We start from the raw sequence: 20,896 nt of genomic DNA on the forward strand, positions 1-20,896 counted from the left end.
CTTTATCTCTCTCTCTCTCTCTAAATATTGTTATATAGATATATATGTATTTATTAATTCAAAATACATAAAGCTTAATAAAAATTCACTACTCAGCAATACCCATATTTTCCCCTACTAAAAGCCATTCTTTGGTTATTTGTTATCATTTACTATGAGCAGTTTGTCTTTTGCTGTAAGAGTTCATTTTTAGCAAGCTTTATGTATTTTGAATTAGTGATTTCCTCTTTTTCTTTTTCACATTAATTTTGTTTTCCACCAAAAAGCTGAATATGATTTGGTCACATAAAAAAAACAAAAAAAACAAAAACAACGAACTATTTTAAAGAAGATACTTGAGGAAAAGTCCATGAACCATCACCGATTTAACAGATTATAGTCCACCATCTAAAACCACACAGTTATTTTCTACTAAAACAAAATAAACTTTGTTTCAGTTTTTTTCCACATTAAATGAAACAAGTCTTAAATTGTTTTTTAGATTTAAGTTTTACATGTGAATTGAGGTTTTTAAAATTTTTTGAACGTTTATTTTGAGAGACATAGGGAGCGGTCAGGGGATGGGCCAAGAGAGAGGGAGAGAGAGAATCCCTAGCAGGCTCTGCAGCTGTCAGCACAGAGCCTGATGTGGGGTTCGAACCCACAAACCGTGAGATCATGACCTGAGCTGAAACTAAGAGCCAAACGCTTAACTGACTGAACCACCCAGGCGCCCCTGAATTGAGTTTTTAGAATAAAACTTAGATGAATCAACAATGAGAAATTGAATATATGGGATTATTTTCTTTGACATTACTTTTCTCCTTATTTAAATAAAAGTAAGATGTGTGTTCCTGCTTCTTGTCTATAAAATTTCTAGCGTTTGAAGAAAATTAGAGAGAGGCTTGGGTTTTTAATAAAGATTGTAGGAAGCTGGAAATATTTAAGTATTGATTATTTCACCATAGTCATATTTTGAAGTACTTACACTTCCCTAAATGACTTTAATTTATTGTGCGTTATGGAGATTAACGAGATGCCAATGTTAAAATGGGCTTTGGGTCGGTAACAAAGATAATAGGAATCATCAGTTGGGGAAGACCTCTTCTGTCTACTCTCAAAGATGCACTTATATAGAACCATTACTTCTGTGTGGTTTCCTCTCTTGACCGATTTTTTCTTACTGATCAATTAATTGTGGAAAAGTTCCTGGAACACTACAGCAGTCTTACCAAAATCATATTTCTGTGTATTATAATATGTTGCATTTTAAATTCTGCTAGTCTTTTGATAAGGGACAAACTGCCTATGTTTTTGTTGTCTTGTTATCAATAAAAGTAATAATGGTTTATGTGTCAATTTCCAGGTGAGTCTAACTTCTTCCAGGAACTAAAAGAATTTTTAGCTTTTACCAGCTTCATGGTTATCTTTATCCTCATCATCCTAATCTAGATTTGTTTTGTTTGTTTGTTTGTTTGTTTTTTAGTAAATGGGATTAAAAAAATGGTCCTGTTAGAACTGGCAGGTACTAACTATGCATGCATTGTCTACACACGTAAGACTTTAGCTTGTTCATCCTTCTCACAGTGACTCAACTCCTAAATGATTTGTCCATCCCTCCTGCACACACTCCTCCACCTCCCAACCAGGGGATGAGTTGGCTGGGGCACTAGATGGATGTTAAAGTCTTCTTTGTGTGCTAATTGTAAAAACATAATTAGTTCAAAGAAAAGAATGTTCTATACCTTTTTCAGATGAGTAATTTCGTTAGCCTCTGATACATGTCTGTGCTTAAGGGATTTATACTAGCTCTTTAATGCAACTTTTCAAAACTTCAGGAGCAAAAATGAAAGTAAATAATTTTTTTTACACAGCCTTGAAATATGCATTCACTGGTAATACAGGAAAAGGAACGTCTCAACAAATGCCCATATGGTGGATACTTTTAAGTAGTTAAGCTTAACAATTGTTGAAATCACTAGCTGGAAAGTAGTACACAGTGATCTATTTCTATATAAATAGTAATCCAACCCTGAAATACTATTAGAAGCTACAGTTTATATTCTATAAATGCTTTTGAGCTTTACTCTTTCCCAATTTAAAGGTTTGTTTCATATGTTCAAACCTTTTCATTTTAAAACATCCAGTTAAATACATTTTCTTGTACCTCCTGTATTGAAAGCACTGTGTTCTAGGCATGGCATTATAAAGTAAAATTCAATCAAATATCTGTTTGAGAAAAATCTATTGAGTGCCCACAAAATGTCAGGTACTCTGCTTGGAACTGGCTCTGTAGAAATCAATAAATAATTGCTACTTTTGAGGAATTTAGTCTAGTACTTATAAATCAACAAATACAAGATCATGTTTACTTCTGTCAGGAAGCTTAACACATAAATTGGAAGAGGATAATTTGAGAGAAGATTATAGTGGAAATGATAGTGTGAAAGCTTTTCCCCCATTTTTCAATACATTCTTCATTAGAGCCTGCTTAGGAAAAAACTCATGTCAGTAATAAAGGAGAAAAGAAAAGAAATCAGTATTTCCCAGAACCCTGTAAAAGGACTGCCACAAAGATGGGAGTAAATTAGGAGGTAGCGCTATTAGTTGAGGGCAGCTGAATAAGAATGGTACAAGTGGGAAGTTTTGTTTACTTCTGAGTGCCAGAGGGCCCAGAATCCTAGGCGGAGTATTGATGGATTGTAGAACCTTCCCCAAATGGCACAGCTGAAACTTGATCCACGTGGCCCAGGCCATTTCCTTTAGGACCGCCATATTAGGATGGGCAGGAGTGCCTACCCTGACAGTGTAGATCTGGAGTTGGCAAACTTCTGCCCGTGCTCCAAATGTGGCCCACTGCCTATTTGACAAATAAAATTGTGTTGGAACACAGCCATACTCATTCATTTCTGTATTTCCTATGGATGCTTTTGTACTAAAATAATAATAGTTGAGTAGTTGCAACAGAGACTGTATGACATACAAAGCATACAATTTTTATTGTGGCCCTTAACAGAAAGAGCTTGCTGACTCCTGATGTTGAACAAGCCCCAACTGGGAAAATACGGTGGACTGCATAGTGGTCTCGGTGGATCATCCATCTCAATTTCTATTTGTCTCTTTGCCCTTTGTGCTCTTGGAGCCTGAGAAATAGAGTTAATAAAGTGTGAGACTTCCCCTGAAAATTGCTTTTCCCTTGAGCTGGGCTTGGGTAAATTGTTGGGATGGCTGTGTAGGAAATTTTGTATTGTTTACCTCTCACATTTCAGCTGTCACAGAAGTGAACTTTGCTAGGGACTGGGCATACAGAGACACAGCGTATTTACATTGACTATGTCCCATCACTGGCCTGAGTAACTCTTTTCATCCAAAGGTGAATACAAAGAATAAAACAGTCTTCCCTGAGACTATGAAAGAATACTTGAGTTTAAGAGAAAGAGATTTCTCACAAATATGAACAGTAAAATTCTTTGGAGACTAAAACCAGGAGGTATCTTCCTAATATAATTCAAGTGAAAATAAATGAGAAGTTAACAAGAAATAGTAGTAATTTCTGTTTCAAGTACCTCTTGACTTCTAGGTATTATGCTAGATGCCTTATTTTCATTACTTTAAATCTTCCTAACAATTATAAATTAATATTACCTTCTTTTTACATGGGGGAAACTGATCCTCAATAGGTTAATTTCCTGAAGGTCATACAAGTTAGGAAGTGGAAGAGCCTGGAATTAAGCTACATTTTAGGTCCATCATTTTTTGAAAAAATTGAGGTAAAATTGGCATAACATAAAATCAGTCATTTTAAAGTATACATTTCAGTGGCATTTAGTGCCTTCACCGTGTTGTGCAATCACTACCTCTGTCAAGTACAAAGTATTTTCATGACCTCAAGAAAAACCCTCGTGGGGCACCTGGGTGACTCAGTCGGTTAAGTGTCAGACTCTTGATATGGGCTCAGGTCATGATCTTAAGGTTTGTGAGATAGGGCCCCGCATCGTGCTCTGTGCTGACAGCATGGAGCCTGCTTGGGATTCTCTCTCCCCATCTCTTTCTGCCCCTCCCCCACTTGTTCTCTCTTTGTCTCAGAATAAATAAATAAACATTAAAAAAGAAAAGAAAACCTCATGCCCATGAAGTGCTCATTCCCCGTGTCTCCTCTTCCCCATCCCTTGCAGTCATCAATCTACTTTCTGTATCTATAGGTTTACCTATTCTGGACATTTCCTGTAAATGGGATCACATACAATGTGTGACCTTTGTAGTTTGCCTTCTTTCACTTAGCATAATGTTTTTGAGATTCATCCATATTGTAGCATGTATCCATACTTCATTCCTCTTTATGACTGAATAATATTCCATTGTATGAATATATCACATTTTGTCTATGCATCTATGCATTCGTCTGTCATTGGACATGTGGGTTGTTTCCGCCTGTTGACTATTGTGAACAGTGCTGCTGTGAACTTTCATGTAAAAGTTTTGTTTGATTTCCTGTTTTCAATTCTTTCTGGGTGTATACCAAGAGTAGAAGTGCTAGGTAATATGGAAGTTCTATGTTCAACTTTTTGAGGAACCACAAAACTGTTTCCACAGTGGCTACACCACTTTATGTTCCCACCAGCAATATGCAAGTGTTCCAGTTTTTCCATATGCTTGCCAACACTTGTTTTCTTATTTTTTTTGTTGTTGTGGCTATCTTAGCTGACATAAAGTGGTAGCATATTGTGTATTTGATTTGCAAGTCCATAATGATTTGTGATGTTGAGTTTCTTTTCTTGTACTTGTTGGCCATTTGCCTATCTTCTTTGGAAAAATGTGTCTTCGAGTTCTTTGCCCATTTTTAAATTGGGTTTTTATTGTTCAGTTGCAAGAGTTCTTTATATATTCTGGATATAAGTCCTTTATTAAGTGTGTGGTTTGCAAGTATTTTTTTCTCATTCTGTAGATTGTTTACTTGATAGTGTCCTTTGCATAAAGTCCAGTTTATTTTTTCCTCTATTGCTCATGTTTTTGAAACCACTGCCAAATTCAAGGTCATGATGGCTTATGCCTTTTTAAAACTTAATAGTTTAGGGGCGCCTAAGTGGCTCAGTTGGTTAAGCGTCCGACTTCAGCTCAGGTCATGATCTTTACAGTCCGTGAGTTTGAGCCCCGCATCAGGCTCTGTGCTGACAGCTCAGAGCCTGGAGCCTGCTTTGGATTCTGTGTCTCCTCTCTCTGCCCCTCCCCTGCTCATGCTCTCTCTGTCTCAAAAATAAATAAAAACATTAAAAAAATTAAAAGTTAATAGTTTAATTTTAGCTTTTATATTTATGTGGTTATTCCATTTTGAGTTAATTTTTATATGTGGTATGAGATAGGGGTCCAACTTCATTCTTTTGGATGTTGGGTATGCAGTTGTCCTAACACCATTTGTTGAAGAGACAGTTTTTTCCCTGTTTATTGGTGTTGCCACCCTTGTTGAAAATAAATTGACCATCAGTATATTAGTTTATTTCCAGACTCTCAATTTTATTCCATCGGTCTGTGTGTCTGTCCTTAATGTCAGTGCCACACTGTTTTGATTACTGTGGATTTGTATTAAGTTTTGAAATCAGTGAGTATGAATCCACCAACTTTGTTTCTTCTTTTTTCAATACTCATTTGGTTATTGAGAGCCCCTTGCAATTCCATATGAATCTGAGGATTAGCTTTTCCATTTCTGAAAAAAAAAACCATTGGAATTTTGATAGAGAGTCCATTGAATCTGTGGATTACTTTGCATAGTATTGTTACCATAACAATATAAATTTTTCCAATCTGTGAATGTAAGACCTGTTTATTTAAGTCTTCTTTAACTTCTTTCATCAGTACTTTGTAGTTTTCAATGTATTAGTCTTTTACATGCTTGGTTACATTTATTCCTAGGTATTTATTCATTTGGATGCTCTTTTTTTTAAAAGTTTATTTATTTTTTGAGAGAGAGGTGAGTGGGGAGTGGGGCAGAGAGAGACGGAGACAGAGAATCCTAAGCAGGCTCCATGCTATGAGCATGGAGCCCCATGTGGGACTTGAACTCATGAACCACGAGATCACAACCTGAGCCAAAATCAAGAGTCGGATGCTTAACCTACTGAGCCACCCAGGTGCCCCTGGATACTATTTTAAATGAAATTGCTTTCTTAATTTCCATTTTGGATTGTCAGTTGCTAGTATATAGAAATACTACTGATTTTTTATTATTGTGGTAAAATATGTATAACAAGATTTGCCATTTTAACCATTTCTAAGTGTACAGTTCAGTGGCATCATCGCATTCGCAGTGTTGTGTAACCATCACCAATATATTTCCAATTTTCTTTATCATACACAAAAGAAACCGTAGCAATTAAGCAGTAACTCCCCCATTCCCCCTTACCCCCAGCATGTAGCAACTTCTAATCTACTTTCTGCCTCTACAGTTTTGCCTATTTTAGATATTTTGTATAAGTGGAATAATACAATATTTGTCTTTTCGTGTCTGGCTTCTATTACTTAGCATAATGTTTTCAAGGTTCATTCATGTTGTAGTATGTGTCAGAACTTCATTCCTTTTTATGCGAAATAATACTCTGTTGTATGTATATACCACATTTTGCTTATCCATTCATTTGTTGATGGACACTTGAATTGTTTCCACTTTTGGCTAATGTGAATAATGTTCCTGTGAACATTCACAGACAAGTATCTGAGTCCTTCCTCTTAATTCTTTTGTATAGATACCTAGGAATAGAATTGCTGGGTCAAATGTAATTATGTGTCTAACATTTTGTAGACTACTGGCTATCGTGTTTTGATTTTTTATCCTGTAGTTTTGCTGAATTTGTTAGCTGTAAGGTGTGGATTCTTTTGGATTTTCTCTCTATAATTATATCATCTGTGGATGAGAGTAGTTTCATTTCTTCCTTTTTAAAATTTTATTTACTTATTTTTATTTTTATTTTAAAGTTTATTTTGAGAGAGAGAAAGAGTGCACAGGTGCAGGAGGGGTAGAGAGAGAGGGAGAGAGAGAGAATCCCAAGCAGGCACTGTCAGCACAGAGCCCGATGCAGGGCTTGAACTCATGAACATGAGATCATGACCTGAGCCAAAATCAAGAGTCGGGACGCTTAACAGACTAAACCACACAGGTGTGCTATTTTTATTTTTTTATATATTTTATTTTTAAGTAATCTTTACACTCAACGTGTGGCTTGAACTCACAACTTCAAGATGAAGAGTCGCGTGCTCTGCTGATTGAGCCAGCCAGGTGCCCTTATTTCTTCCCTTTTAATCTGGAAACTTTTTATTTCTTTGTCTTGCCTAGTTGTTCTGGCTAGAATTTTTAGTACAGTGTTATTAAGTGGCAAAAGTGGACACCTTCACCTTGTTCCTGATCTTGGGGAGACGGCTTTCTGTCTTTTAATTCACTGAGTATGCATGATGTTAGTTGTTGATCTTTCATAAATGTGCTTTATCAGGTTGAGGAAGTTGTCTTCTATTTATTGTCTGCTTGTCTATCATGGATATGGTGTGTAGGGTAAAGTAGGTAGGCAGTTTAAAATGCACATTGAGCTCATATCACACAGTAGTTACCTCTTTTATCAAGTTTTTTCATGGTCGTTTTAAGGTTTTGACTAGTTGCAGAGTTCTAGAAACTGATTCTAATACTTTTTCCAGCCCATTATTTGTTTCTGTGAAAGGACGGAGTCCTAGATTTCCCTATTTTGACATTTTTGGTGATATCACTCTGTGTTTGCACACATTTTCTCCCAGTCATTGATCTCCAACTTAACAATTTTTTTGGTAGATTGTCCTTTTTGGCATTGTATCTAAAATCACATCACCAAAGTCAAGGGTCATCTAGATTTTCTAGGTTACCTTTTAGAAGTCTTGTAATTTTGTATTTAGGTCTGTGATCCACTTTGGGTTAATTTTTGTGAAAGTTACAAGGTTTGTGTCTAGATTCTTTATTTTACATATGAACGTCCAGAACCATTTGTTGAAAAGACCTTTTTTTTCCCATTGGATTGCTTCTGCATCTTTGTCAAAATCAGTTGTGTTTGTGTTGAGTCTATTTTTGGGCTCTGTTCTGTTCCATTGATTTATTCGTCTTTCCTTCACCTAATATCATGCCGTCTTGATTACTATAGCTTTATAGCAAGTCTTAAAATCAGGTGATATCAGTTCTTCAACTTTATTGTTCCTTTTCAATTTTGTGTTAACTATTCTTTTTGCCTTTCCATGTTACTTTTATTTTTATTAAAAATATCTTTTTAATGTTTGTTTATTTTGGAGGTGGGGGGAGGGACAGAGAGAGAGGGAGACATGGAATCCGAAACAGGTTCCAGGCTCCGAGCTGTCAGTACAGAGCCCGATGTGGGGCTTGAACTTATGAACCATGAAATCATGACCTAAGCCAAAGTCAGATGTTTAACCGACCGAGCCATCCAGGCACCATCCATGTTACTTTTAAAATCAGTTTGTTGGCATCCAGAAAATAAATAGCTTACTGGAATTGGGATCACACTGAGTCTATAGATCAAGTTGAGAAGAATTGGCATCCTAATAGTGTTCTAATGCATGAGTGCAGAATATCTCTCCATTTATTTAAATCTTTTGATTTCTTTCAACATAGTTATGTAGGGTTTCGCATAACAGATCTTGCAAATGTTGTGTTAGATTTATACCTCAGTACTTTTGTGTGTGTGATAATGTAAATGGTATTGTTTTTAATTTTTATTTCTAATTATTCATTCCTGGTATGTGGGAAAGCAGTTGATTTTTGTATATTACCCTTGTAACTTGTGACTTAGCTAGAACTGTTTATTAGTTCCAGGAGTTTTTCATTGTAGGTTTTTTGAGATTTTCTTCATGGGCAAGCCAATCATCTGTGAACAAAACAGTTTATTTTTTCTTTCCCAATCTGTATACCTTTCATTTCTTTTTCTTACTGTATTAGTTATGACTTCCAATAAAATGTTGAATAAAAGTGGTAAGAGGGGGAGCGCCTGGGTGGCTCGGTTGGTTGAGCGACCGACTTCGGCTCAGGTCATGATCTCGCGGTCTGTGAGTTCGAGCCCTGCGTCGGGCTCTGTGCTGACAGCTCAGAGCCTGGAGCCTGCTTCTGATTCTGTGTCTCCCTCTCTCTATGCCCCTCCCTCTCTCTATGCCCCTCCCCCGCTCATGCTCTGTCTCTCTCTGTCTCAGAAATGAATAAAAAAAAAAAAAAACATTAAAAAAAGAAAAAAGTGGTAAGAGGGGTCATCCTTACCTTATTCCTGAGCTTAGTGGGAAGGCATGTGGTTTCTTACCATTAAGCATGATGTTAACTGTAGGATTTTTGTAGATGTTCTTTATTAAGTTGAGGAACTTCTATTCCTAGATTACTAAGAGTTTATATCCAAATGGGTTTGGGTTTTGTCATTGCTTTTCTGCATCAATTGATATGATGATGTGACATTTCTATTTTAGCTCACTGATGATGGTAGATTACAAGAATTGATTTTAGAATGGTGAACCAACCTTGCACACCTGGGACAAATCCCACATTGTCATGGTGTATCATTCTTTTTATACATTGCTGTTTATGCTTTGTCAGTATTTTTTGAGGATTTCTACATCTGTGTTCATGAGAGAGATTCACCTGTAGCTTACCTTTATTTTAATGTTTTTATCTGGTTTTGGTATTAAGGTAATACTGGCTTCATGGAGTGAGTTAAGAAGTGTTCCTCTACTTCTGGAAGAGAGATTTTTCTGGAAGAGATTGTAGAGAGTTAGTATAATCTCTCCTTAAGTGTTTAGTAGAAGTCACCAGTGAAACTATCTGGATATGGGACTTTTGTTTTAGAAGGTTATATTGGTTGAGTTTCTTCCATACATACAGGCCTATTCAGACTATCTATTATTCCTTGGATAAATGTTGATAGTTTGTATATTTCAAGGAGTTGGTCCATTTACCTAAGTTAGCAAATTTATAGCATAGATTTGTTCATAATATTCCTCCATAATATTCCTTTATTATTCCCTTAATGTCCATGTGATTTGTAGTGATGACTCTTCTTTCATATCTGATATTAATAATTTGTGTTTTTTCTTTTTCTTGGTTAGCCTCGCTAGAGGTTTATGAATTTTAAAAGAGCCAGCTTTTGTTTTCATTGATTTTCACTGTTGAGTTTCTGTTTTCAATTTCATTGATTACTTCTGTTATTTTTATTATTCTTTTCTTCTTGCTTTAGGCTTAAGTTATCCCTCTTTGTATTATTTCCTAAGATAGAAGATTAGTTACTGATTTTAGGTCTGTTTTCTTTTCTAATATATGCATTCCATGCTACAAACTTTTTTCTATACACTGCTTTTGCTTCATCACACAATTTTGTTTTATACTTTCATTTTCATTTAGTTCAAAATATTTTTAAATTCAAGATTTTTTTTTGACCTGTGTGTTATTTTATTTTATTTATTTATTTTTTTAAATTTAAGTAAGTTCTACACTGAATGTGGGGTTTGTACTCATGACCCTGAGATCAAGAGTCACTTACTCCACTAACTGAGATAGCCAGGAGCCACTAACTTGTGTGTTATTTAGAAGTGTCTTGTTTAATCTCTAAATATTTTGAGATTTCCCAGCTTTATGTTATTGATTTCTAGTTTAATTCCATTGTGTTGTGAGAGTATACTTTGTATGATTTTTATGCTTTAAAATTTGTTGTGTTTTATGGCCCAGAATTTGGTCCACTTTGATGAATGCTTGATATAAGCTTGAGAAGAATATGTGTTGTGCTTCTGTTGGAAGAAGTATTATGTAAATGTCTGGTAGGTCTAGTTAATGGTGCTGTTCAGTTCACCTATATCCTTACTCAATTTTTATCTGCAGGATCTGTCAGTTACTGGAAGTTGGGGAGCGGGTGTTAAAGTCTCCAACTATAATGGTGGATTTGTCTGTTTCTCCTTGCAGTTCTGTCAATATTTGCCTCATGAATTTTGATGTCCTCTTGTTTGGTGCATATGCATATTAAGGATTATTATGTCTTCTTGGAGAATGTATCATTTTATAATGTCCGTCTTTATTCCTGATGATTTTCTTTGTTCTGAAATCTGATTTGTATAAAATTGATATAGCTATTCCAGCTTTCTTTAGTGTTAACGTGATATACCTTTTTGTATCCCTTTGCTTTTAACCTATCTGTGTCTTTATTTAAAGTGGCTTTTAAAAATCCATTCTCACAATCTCTTTTAATTGACGTATTTAGGCCATTCACATTTAAGGTGATTATTAATATATTTGGATCAGTATGAACCATTTTTGTAACTTTTCTGTTTGTTACACTTCTTCTTTTTTTATTTAAAAAAAAATTTTTTTAGTAATCTCTACACCCAACAAGATCAAGGGGTTATGAGCCAGCCAGGCAACCCCCCCCCCCCCGCCCTTTTTTTTTTTTTTAACAAAAACATTTCTTTCCTTTTCTTCCTTCTGGTTTTAATGGACTGTTTTATGTGATTCTATTTTCTCTCTTGTCTTAGCATGTCCATTATACTTCTTTAAAAAAGAGTTTGTCAGGGGTGCCTGGGTGGCTCAGGTCATGATCTCACGGTTTGTGAGTTTGAGCCCCTTATTGGGCTCTTTGCGTCAGCACAGAGCCTGCTTTGGATCCTCTGTCTCCCTCTCTCTCTGCCCCTACCACGCTCACACTCTCCTACTCTCTCTCTTTCTCTCAAAAATAAATAAACATTAAAAAAAAAAAAAAGGTTTTTAGTCATTGCCCTGGAGCTTGCCTCATACAACGTTGGTCTCTAAGTCTGCTATCAGATAACTGTATTCTGCTTCTCAGGCAGTATGTGTACCTTAAACTAGAATTTTCTGAATTCCTCCCTCCCATCCCCCTTGTAACATTGCTGTCATTCATTCATTTTACTTATCCCTATGCTATAATCAGTGAATACACTGTTACTATTCTTTGAATGGGTATCTATTTTTTTTTTCATGTTTATTTATTTTTGAGAGAAACAGAACACAAGTGGGGAGGGGCAGAGAGAAGGAGACACACAACCTGAAGTAGGCTCCAGGCCCTGACCTGTCAGCACAGATGCCGATGCGGGGCTTGAACTCACGAACCAATGAGATCATGACCTGAGCTGAAGTCGTATGCTCAACTGACTGAGCCACCCAGGTGCCCTTGAATGGTTATCTATTAATTAAGAATAGGAAAAACACATTTTATTTTGCCTTCATTTATTCCTTCTCCAGTGCTCTTACCTCGTTTAGATCTGACTTGCTGACCTGTATAATTTTCCTTCTCTAAAGAACTTTTTAAAAGTTTTTACTAGGCTGATCCACTGTTGTTGTTTTTTTTTTTAATTTTTTTAAATGTTTATTTTTTTGAGAGATAGAGAGCATGAGCAGGGGAGGGGGTGCAGAGAGAGAGAGAGAGAGAGAGAGAGAGAGAGAGAGAGAGAGTCACAGATTCCCAAGCAGGCTCCAGGGTCTGAGCTGTCAGCACAGAGCCCAACGTGGGTCTCGAGTTCATGAACCGTGAAACCATGACCTGAGCCAAAGTTGGACGCTTAACTGACTGAGCCACCCAGGTGCCCCAAGACTGATCCACTGTTAAAAAACTTCACTCAGTTTTGGTTTATCTGAAAAAGTATTTCTCCTTTTGAGAGGTAATTTCAATGAATAATTTTTTTTATCCCAACACTTTAAATATTCTACTTTATGGCTTCTGAAAACAGTTGGATGTACTTCTTATCCTTGTTATCTGTAGGTAAGATATTTTTTCCCTCTAGCTTTTTTCATGATTTTCTCTTGATGTTTATTTTTCTGTAGTTTGAATATGATGTAGTTTAGGTGTAGATTTTTTGGTATTTATCTTGCTAGGTCTGCTCTGAGCTTTTTGATGTGCAATGGTTTGGTGTCATTAATTTTGGAAGATTTTTGGACATTATATCTTCAAATATTTCTTCTCCTTTGTCTCATTCTCTTCCTTATGGTATTCTGGTTATACCTTTTATAATTGTTCTGTAGTTCTTAGATATTCTGTTCTGCTTTTTAAAATTCTTTTTTCCCTTTGCATTTAGTTTGGGAAGTTTCTATTGAAATGCCTTTAAATTCACTGATTCCTTGCTTGGCCATGTCCAATCTACTGATAAGTTCATGAAAAGCATTATTCATTTTTGTTGTAGTGATTTTTATTTGTAGCATTTTCTTTTCATTCTTTCTTCGAGTTGTGCTTACATTACCCATCTGTACTTCCATGTTGTCTACTTTTTCCATTAGAGTTCCTTTTTTTTTTTTTTTTTTTTAAAGAATTTTATTTTCAACGTTTATTTATTTTTGGGACAGAGAGAGACAGAGCATGAACGGGGGAGGGGCAGAGAGAGAGACACAGAATCGGAAACAGGCTCCAGGCTCCGAGCCATCAGCCCAGAGCCCGACGCGGGGCTCGAACTCACAGACCGCGAGATCGTGACCTGGCTGAAGTCAGACGCTTAACCGACTGCACCACCCAGGCGCCCCTCCATTAGAGTTCTTAACATAGTAATCATAGTTATTTTATATTCTGTATCTGAAATTATTACTGATAACCCCCAGATCTGTGCCATACCTGAGTCTAATTCTGATGCCTGCTTTGTCTCCTCAGATTGCCTTTTATCTTGCCTTTTAGCATGCTTTTTACTGTTTTTTAAAAGCCAGGATATGTTGGGTAATGGGAACTGAGGTAAATAGGCTTTTAGTGTAATGTTTTATGTTAATTTGACTAGGGTCTGGGCCATTAAATGTTTGTTGTAGGGGTAGGTGCCAGAGGCTTCAGTTTCCTCTAGTGTCTTTATTTTTTGTTTTATTTTTCTCCCCCATTGTCTTTGTATTTCCCTAAGAATTCCTTTTTAAATAGTCTGTTTCTTGCAACTTGTTCAGTTGAAATCCACTGTTACTGTACCAGAACCCTGGTGACATGGTGGTAGAGTATGAGGACGAGTAAGTGTTCTATAATCTTAGGACCAAATCTTAGTCTTTTGGTGGGCTGGAGTCCTGGGCTGCAACTCTCACAAATATTTTTTGGCCTTTTCCTCCCCTTCTTTTCAGGTGAAACAAGAAGGGTAGAGGGGCTATAGCTGGCTAATTTCCCCTCTCCCAGGACAGCATATAAGGCTCTGGTAAATTTTCCCTTGGAGTGTTGGCTTTTGTCATGGAGAACAGTGCAGGCTTATTTCAAAACCGTTACTTTCCCCTGGATGTTTTTCAAAAGAGTTCTGTTCTCCTTCCCCTTTCTCAAAAGGGAGAAGGTTTTTATTGGATCTTTATCCTGGGCATTGTTACTTTTCTCTTCTTACCAAAAAGGGGAGGAGATCATTCTTGGATCTTCATGTTCAGAACCTTGTGAAGTCCTGGAGGGTAAAGCCAAAAGATTGTGGAGGGCTCTCGTTAGATAGGGTCCGTTGGAGTTCTTACTTGCAAGCCTTTGTTGAAATTACCGTTTAAGTTTTCTCCCCAGTTTTCTCTAGCACCTTCTGCTCCAGGTAAGCTGTTCTTGGGTGTGATTCTCTGTATTTGCCTTTCTCTCCAGATTTCAGGAGTTCAGTTTGCTTTATGTCCTTAATTCTCTGATAAGCCTAAGGAAAGTTGATTTTCAGGTTTTTTCCCTCTTGTTATAAGGACAGGAGTGACAATATTCAAGCAGTTTATTTGTAGGAACTGAAACCTGAAGTCTTACGTTTATGTTTTAAAATTGGAAATACCTTGTCCAGTTTAAAAATAATTGTTCAGCAAGAGGCTTTTAACTTTTCTGTGAACCATTTGCTTAGCTGAGATGACTCATTCTTAGTTATTTTCATCCCTTTGAATTTCAGATATGTATATTTTCAAAGTGCTTATAGCAAGAACTTTTTTAGAACAAAATATTTGAAAAACTTAAGAACTTATTGTAGTTCTAGAAAATTGCTAATAACTTTACTCAAAATTAACTGGAATTATTGATTCCCCCGCGCCCCGCACTGGCTTTTGTTTTTTTTTTAATCAGGTATCTTTTAGAATCTATGCTAAAGTAGTTTCAGGGATTATTGTGTTTAACCTTCACTTAGTGTTTTTACCCCACTTGTTTTTGAAAAAGTAACTCAATTTTCTGAGGCACTTTGAAGTCTCTGGAGACGAAGCCAGTGTTTAAATTTGAAAAACTAATGACAATAAATGCCTAACTCTTATGCTGCCAGTGATTTATTTTCAATTAACCTTGAAGAATGTATTAATTATAAACTGTAGATCTTGGTGACTTTAGCCTAATAGAATCACTTTTAGAATCTGTGTGATAGAGGGCAGTTTGGCTAAAATGTGTTATTTAAGCAACTGAGAAAGTATGGTGTATACTTAAGAGCCGTATAATTTGCTTGCTAAAAAAAAAAATGCATTTTGGGAGCCTTCAGTTCTTATCCTTGAAGAACCTTGGGCGATTGAGACATTGTAAATTGCATTAACCTTGCCCTTTTTTAAGGTTTCATTCTTAATTTTTATTTTTCTCACCGAATCTACTGTGAAGAATAGCTGTTAAACCAAGAAACAAATTAGCTGAATGGTATTTAAGATTGCTTATTAGCTGGCAAACTCATGTCATATTTAAGAAATATTTTTCTCTTAATTTTCTTAATTGCTTAAAATGAATATCTGTCTTTGGGAATTAAAGTTTTTCAGGAGGGAGAATTAAAATATTACATATTATGGATTTTATCTTAATATACTAAATAAATTTTTTTAGAAATGATGAGTTCATGCTGTATTGAAAGAATTTGATTGAAAATAATTATTTTTTGCCATGTAATAATCAATTAGCTGTGATTTGTTTTAAAATAAGATCCAGGGGGGTGCCTGGGTGGTGCAGTCGGTTAAGCATCCGACTTCAGCCAGGTCACGATCTTGCGGTCCATGAGTTCGAGCCCCGCGTCAGGCTCTGGGCTGATGGCTCAGAGCCTGGAGCCTGTTTCCGATTCTGTGTCTCCCTCTCTCTCTGCCCCTCCCCCGTTCATGCTCTGTCTCTCTCTGTCCCAAAAATAAATAAACGTTGAAAAAAAAAATTAAAAAAATAAAATAAAATAATAAAAAAAAAAATAAAATAAGATCTAGGGTTCCTGGCTGGTTCAGTTGTTGGAACATGTGACTCTTGATCTCAGGGTTATGTGTTCAAGCCCTACATTTGGTGTAGAGATTACTTAAAAATAAAATAAAAATAAAATCTTAAAAAAAAAAACAACAAAAGAAGATCCATTTGTCTAGCATGATTTGAATTGGAGACAGAAGTCTTTCTTTAGGCTTTTGCTTAGAGACATTTCTTATAAAGAAATAGGCTGTTGGGAGAAAATGGAGAGAGAAGAGCAGGTCTTCAGTAGTGGCACACTTATGTGTTGTGCCCCATGCCAAGTCACATCCAGCCTCAATAGATTAGTGGTCAGTATCCATGTTGCTCCTCCTGAAACTTAATAAAACCAAAACCCCCCACAAACCCCCAAAACACCTGTTGATAAAACGATCTCCTAGAAGAAATCCACATGCATGAACATAGTATGTCAGTATTTTAGTCTTACCAAAAAAGCTTCTATGTGCTAACAGTTCAACTGAGATAATGATTTATATTTAGTAAATAAGTTTTTAAATTGAGGCCTTTGTTGGCGGGGTCCTGACTTCCAATTTCCAGATAAGTTCCTCTCCTCTCCCTCCCCCTCCCCTTCCCCCTCTCCCTCTCCTCTCCCTCTCCTCTTCTCTTCCTCTCCTCTTCTCTTCCTCTCTCCCTCCCTCTCTCTCTCTTTTTGATCTTGCTACTCTATGCTAACTGGGTTGGCAGCCACCCTTACAAAAATGTCCCCTCATTCATCACAGCATTCAGGACCACAGTGGCAGGATTGTTTCCCTCTCCAGGGTGAGAGACTCTCAGGATCACCCCCATGATTCTTGACATCCTCTTCTACTTTTGTCACCACTAAAACTCACTGGCTGCCCATTTTAGCGCAGAACCATCATCCCTGTACTGTTCAATTGTGTCCTATGTTCTCCCCCAATCTTCCCACTGTCCCCTAGAGATCCTGAACTGCCATTAGTAATTTCTCCCTCAGCTTCAGTCTTGCCCCAGCATCACAGTTTAATCATGCTCAGGCTGATCTGGGTTTCCTTGAGTTAATTTCTGTCAGTGCCTATTTGTTTACTTCTTAGTACTTATGTAAAATTGCAATTGTACATTCACTTAGCCTTTTTCATCGATTCTAAGATGTACATTTCTGCTCACATTTCTGAAATTGAGGCTCATCTTAACACTAGATGCCCTTAATGCTTTCTGAATGGTAAGTAATGTAATAGTGTATCTTACAATCACTTGTGTCTTATATTTAATAAAATATTGTACTTTTAACGTTCTGTTTCCCCTAGTTAATTGCAAGTTGCACAAGTACAGGAATTCTGTTTTACTCACTCATAGGGACCAGTGTCCAGTACTGTACCTGGTACCTAGTAGGCACTGAATAAATAATGCTCGAATGAATAGCATTATTTACTTGGTTGTTCCCTTTTCAAAAAAAAATTTTTTTTTCTAAATAGGCTCCATGCCACCATGGGGCTTGAACTCAGCACCGTGAGATCAAGAGTCACATGCTCTACCGACTAAGCCAGCCAGGTGCCCCTATCATTATGTATTTAGGAAATGATGGCTGTAATAAGTTTGAAGATGAAGTGGTCAATATATGCATGTGAAAATTTTTTAATTTTTACTTATTTTGGGGGAGAGAGGGAGAGCACGAGTGGTGGAGGTGGGCGGGGGGGGGGGGAGAATGAGAGAATCCCAAGCAGGTTCCACACTGTCAGTGCAGGCCCCAGCATGGGGCTCAAACTCATGAACTGTGAGATCATGACCTGAGTCAAAAATAAGAATTGAATGCTCAACTGACTGAGCCACCCAGGCATCCCTGCTTGTGAAATTTTAATTCAGTTTCTCTGTTTCAGTATTTATCTTTGGAGATGGCTTTAATCAGGAATTGAAGAAACATTTAAGATACGTTTATTTTGTTCCCTCATTTTTGTAACTCTTCCTATTATTGATATATGTACATCTTTATTTAAAAGTATTTACTCACCATGTATGAAAATGAACCCACATAAGCTTTTATTGGGTATCAGCAGTTGTCTTTCATTAGGAGGAAGAGTGAGGAAGGTACCACAGGGTGTAGCCAACTTTTATAAACTTTACAGGGTTTTGAGTGCTTGAACTTACTTTTTCATTTTACTTCATCCTCTAAGGAGCACAGTCACTTGGTGTGCCTACTTCACTTCTTTTAAGCGAAAGAACAGCGGACAGGCAGCATGAGTGACTGGGGTTCCTTAGGCCAGCTCCTCGGCAAGGTTCAAACCTACTCCAACCTTGGAGGGAAGGTATGGCTCTCCATCCTTTTCGTATTCCGAATCCTGCTCCTGGGGACAGCAGTTGAGTCAGCCTGGGATGATGAGCAGTTTGCCTTTCATTGTAATACTCGGCAGCCTGGTTGTGAAAACATCTGCTACGATAAGGCCTTCCCAATCTCTCATGTGCGCTTCTGGGTGCTGCAGATCATATTTGTGTCTGTCCCCTCACTTTTGTACCTAGTGCATGTATTCTACTTGCTGCGCAAGGAACATAATTCGAAAAAGAAAGGGGAGGAACTCACAGTTGCTCAAACCAATGATGTCAACGTGGAGGAAATCAGAATCGAAATCAAGAAGTTCAAGTTCAGCGCTGAAGAACACTATAAGGTGAAAATGAGAAGGGACTTGCTGCGAATCTATACCGTCAGCATCTTCTTCAAGTCTCTTTTCGAGGTGGCCTTCCTGCTGATCCAGTGGTACATCTATGGATTCAGTCTAAACGCGGTTTACACTTGCAAACGAGACCCCTGCCCGCATCAAGTGGACTGCTTCCTTTCTCGCCCCACAGAGAAAAATATCTTCATTCTCTTCATGCTAGTGGTGTCCTTGGTGTCTCTTGCTTTGAATATCGTCGAGCTATTCTCTGTCTTTGTCAAGAGCATTAAGGACCGCGTGAAGGATTCAGAGAGTGAGTCTTACTATGTTATATCTGGTCTGCTGGGTCCCTCCAAAGACAGGTCATCAGTTGTTGCTCTCTCTGACATGTCCGTTCCCAGGAACAAGCTTGTTCCTGGAAACGCAAACAGTTCTTCCTGCCTCAGTTACAGCAAACAAGGAAATGAGCAAAACCGTGCTAAATAGAGTGCATAGCAAGGTTTAATGGGGCAGGCAAGAAGCACCACCTCTCCACTCGCTCACACAGCCTTTTAATTTCCCTGATGATAAGCAGATTCTGAGGGAAAAAAGCCCAAAAACCCTAGCTACTGGGCAGTAGCCATTGTAGACAGCAGCCATTCTGCAAAGCCAGCAGTCATGCCAGCAGCAGCCTTGATGACCTAGAGATCTAGACACATGCTTGAAAGCATTATGATTTTGCTCAATTGTTAAAGTAAAAGGAAGGTAAAATGGAGAGTACTTTTGTTCCAGTGGAAGCAGTACTGAACACTGTCAGTCACAAGGCTTAGTGGACATAAAGGGTTCTTTTGGAGTATCTGGGATAGGAGGGGAGAGACGGGGAGAGATTAATTAATCAGAGGAACATCTTGGTATTTAAAATGGTTGACTCGAAGAATTTACATTTTAAATAAAGTCTCCATCAGGTGGTACATAAGTAAAGACTTTCTCTCCCATATTCCCCAAGAATGGTTCAGTGTATATGAAGGAGTGATAGATATTTGTGATGTGTTGGTACAAACAGACACAGTATAAACTCATGAACATGGATTATTAAAATAATGCAGTGTTCAAATTTGAGCCTTTGTCACAGATTTTGTGGTATGGGCCATATGATGTTTACATTACATAATTCCTACTGTGAAAGTGAAGCACTCCTCCCTCCCCCACTCAGATGCCCCACTTCAGCCACTTTATTCTATTAGGGACACTGGTTCTGTTCATTATGATTTTTTTCTTTTGTAGAAAGATGTCGGGAATAATGTCCTTTTTCTGAAATGTAATCATTGATACTTGAATGATACACTTTTAGTTCTGTGAACAGCAGTCATTAATGTGAGAAACTTAAAAGGAACGAATAGAGCTGAACTATTAAATGTTCTTACATGAATTTTGCAGTAACTGATAGTTCTTGGCTTTGTTCTACTTAATAAACCTTACGTAACAAGCATTATTGTAGAACTTGTATTCTGTTATGAGTTTGGCGGGCAGTCTTTTGGGGTGGCTGGCATTTTTGATGTTTGTACTGAGATTTGGAGTGCAAGAGAGGTTGAAAGAGGTTTGAATATTACCCATGTAACTAATGTGTTGGAAACGTACACTAAAGAAATCTGTTTCTTCAAATACCTTTTCTAAAACTGACAGGTGGTTGGTGAAAATGCCGAGCTTCATACTTTGTTCTTGTGCGACAGCTACATCAACAGTTTTGTACACTAAATAGTTTAATATTTCACATTAGACTACTGTCATGTTCAGCTTTATTAGTGCAAATGTAGACCTAGTCCATCATATAGTCTAGAGAATGTTCTTTAATAAAGTTTAAGAGAACAACCTGCATGTCTGCCTCTGAGAGTTTCTGGCTGCAGTCATCTTTCCTAGTCTTTTGAACTCTTCATTCAGTATATCTTAATCTAAGCAAAATCTACTGCAGAGTTTTAGAAATGGAATTACAGTGATTCCATTACAGAAGGTTTTAGTATCAGCATCTTTAGTTATATGTAGTACGATCAGAGATATACCCACTACTTGGATGTGCAAAAAAATGTAGCTTCTTTTTTTTCTTTTAACTCATCTCCTCTTTTTTTTTTAATGTCTATTTTTGAGACAGAGAGAGAGAGTGAATGAGTGAGAGTGGGGGTGGGGCACAGAGAGAGAGAG

General features: G+C 37.2%; 2 protein-coding genes across 2 annotated transcripts in view; both read left to right on the plus strand.

Annotated features, from left to right (window-relative positions):
• CDKL5 (cyclin dependent kinase like 5) overlaps positions 1 to 20,896 on the plus strand; it is a 195,826-nt gene that overhangs the window by 79,206 nt on the left and 95,724 nt on the right. The gene's annotated exons all lie outside the window — the stretch shown is intronic.
• LOC121025653 (gap junction alpha-1 protein-like) lies at positions 13,569 to 20,575 on the plus strand. Its single transcript, XM_040468288.1, has 2 exons — positions 13,569 to 14,493; positions 18,245 to 20,575. Exon 2 carries the CDS (start codon positions 18,308 to 18,310, stop codon positions 19,205 to 19,207), a length of 900 nt encoding a protein of 299 aa, XP_040324222.1. The 5' UTR covers positions 13,569 to 14,493; positions 18,245 to 18,307; the 3' UTR covers positions 19,208 to 20,575.

The sequence above is a fragment of the Herpailurus yagouaroundi genome, unplaced genomic scaffold, assembly GCF_014898765.1.
Source record: "Herpailurus yagouaroundi ecotype Mexico unplaced genomic scaffold, PumYag 67690, whole genome shotgun sequence".
Classification (NCBI taxonomy): domain Eukaryota; kingdom Metazoa; phylum Chordata; class Mammalia; order Carnivora; family Felidae; genus Herpailurus; species Herpailurus yagouaroundi.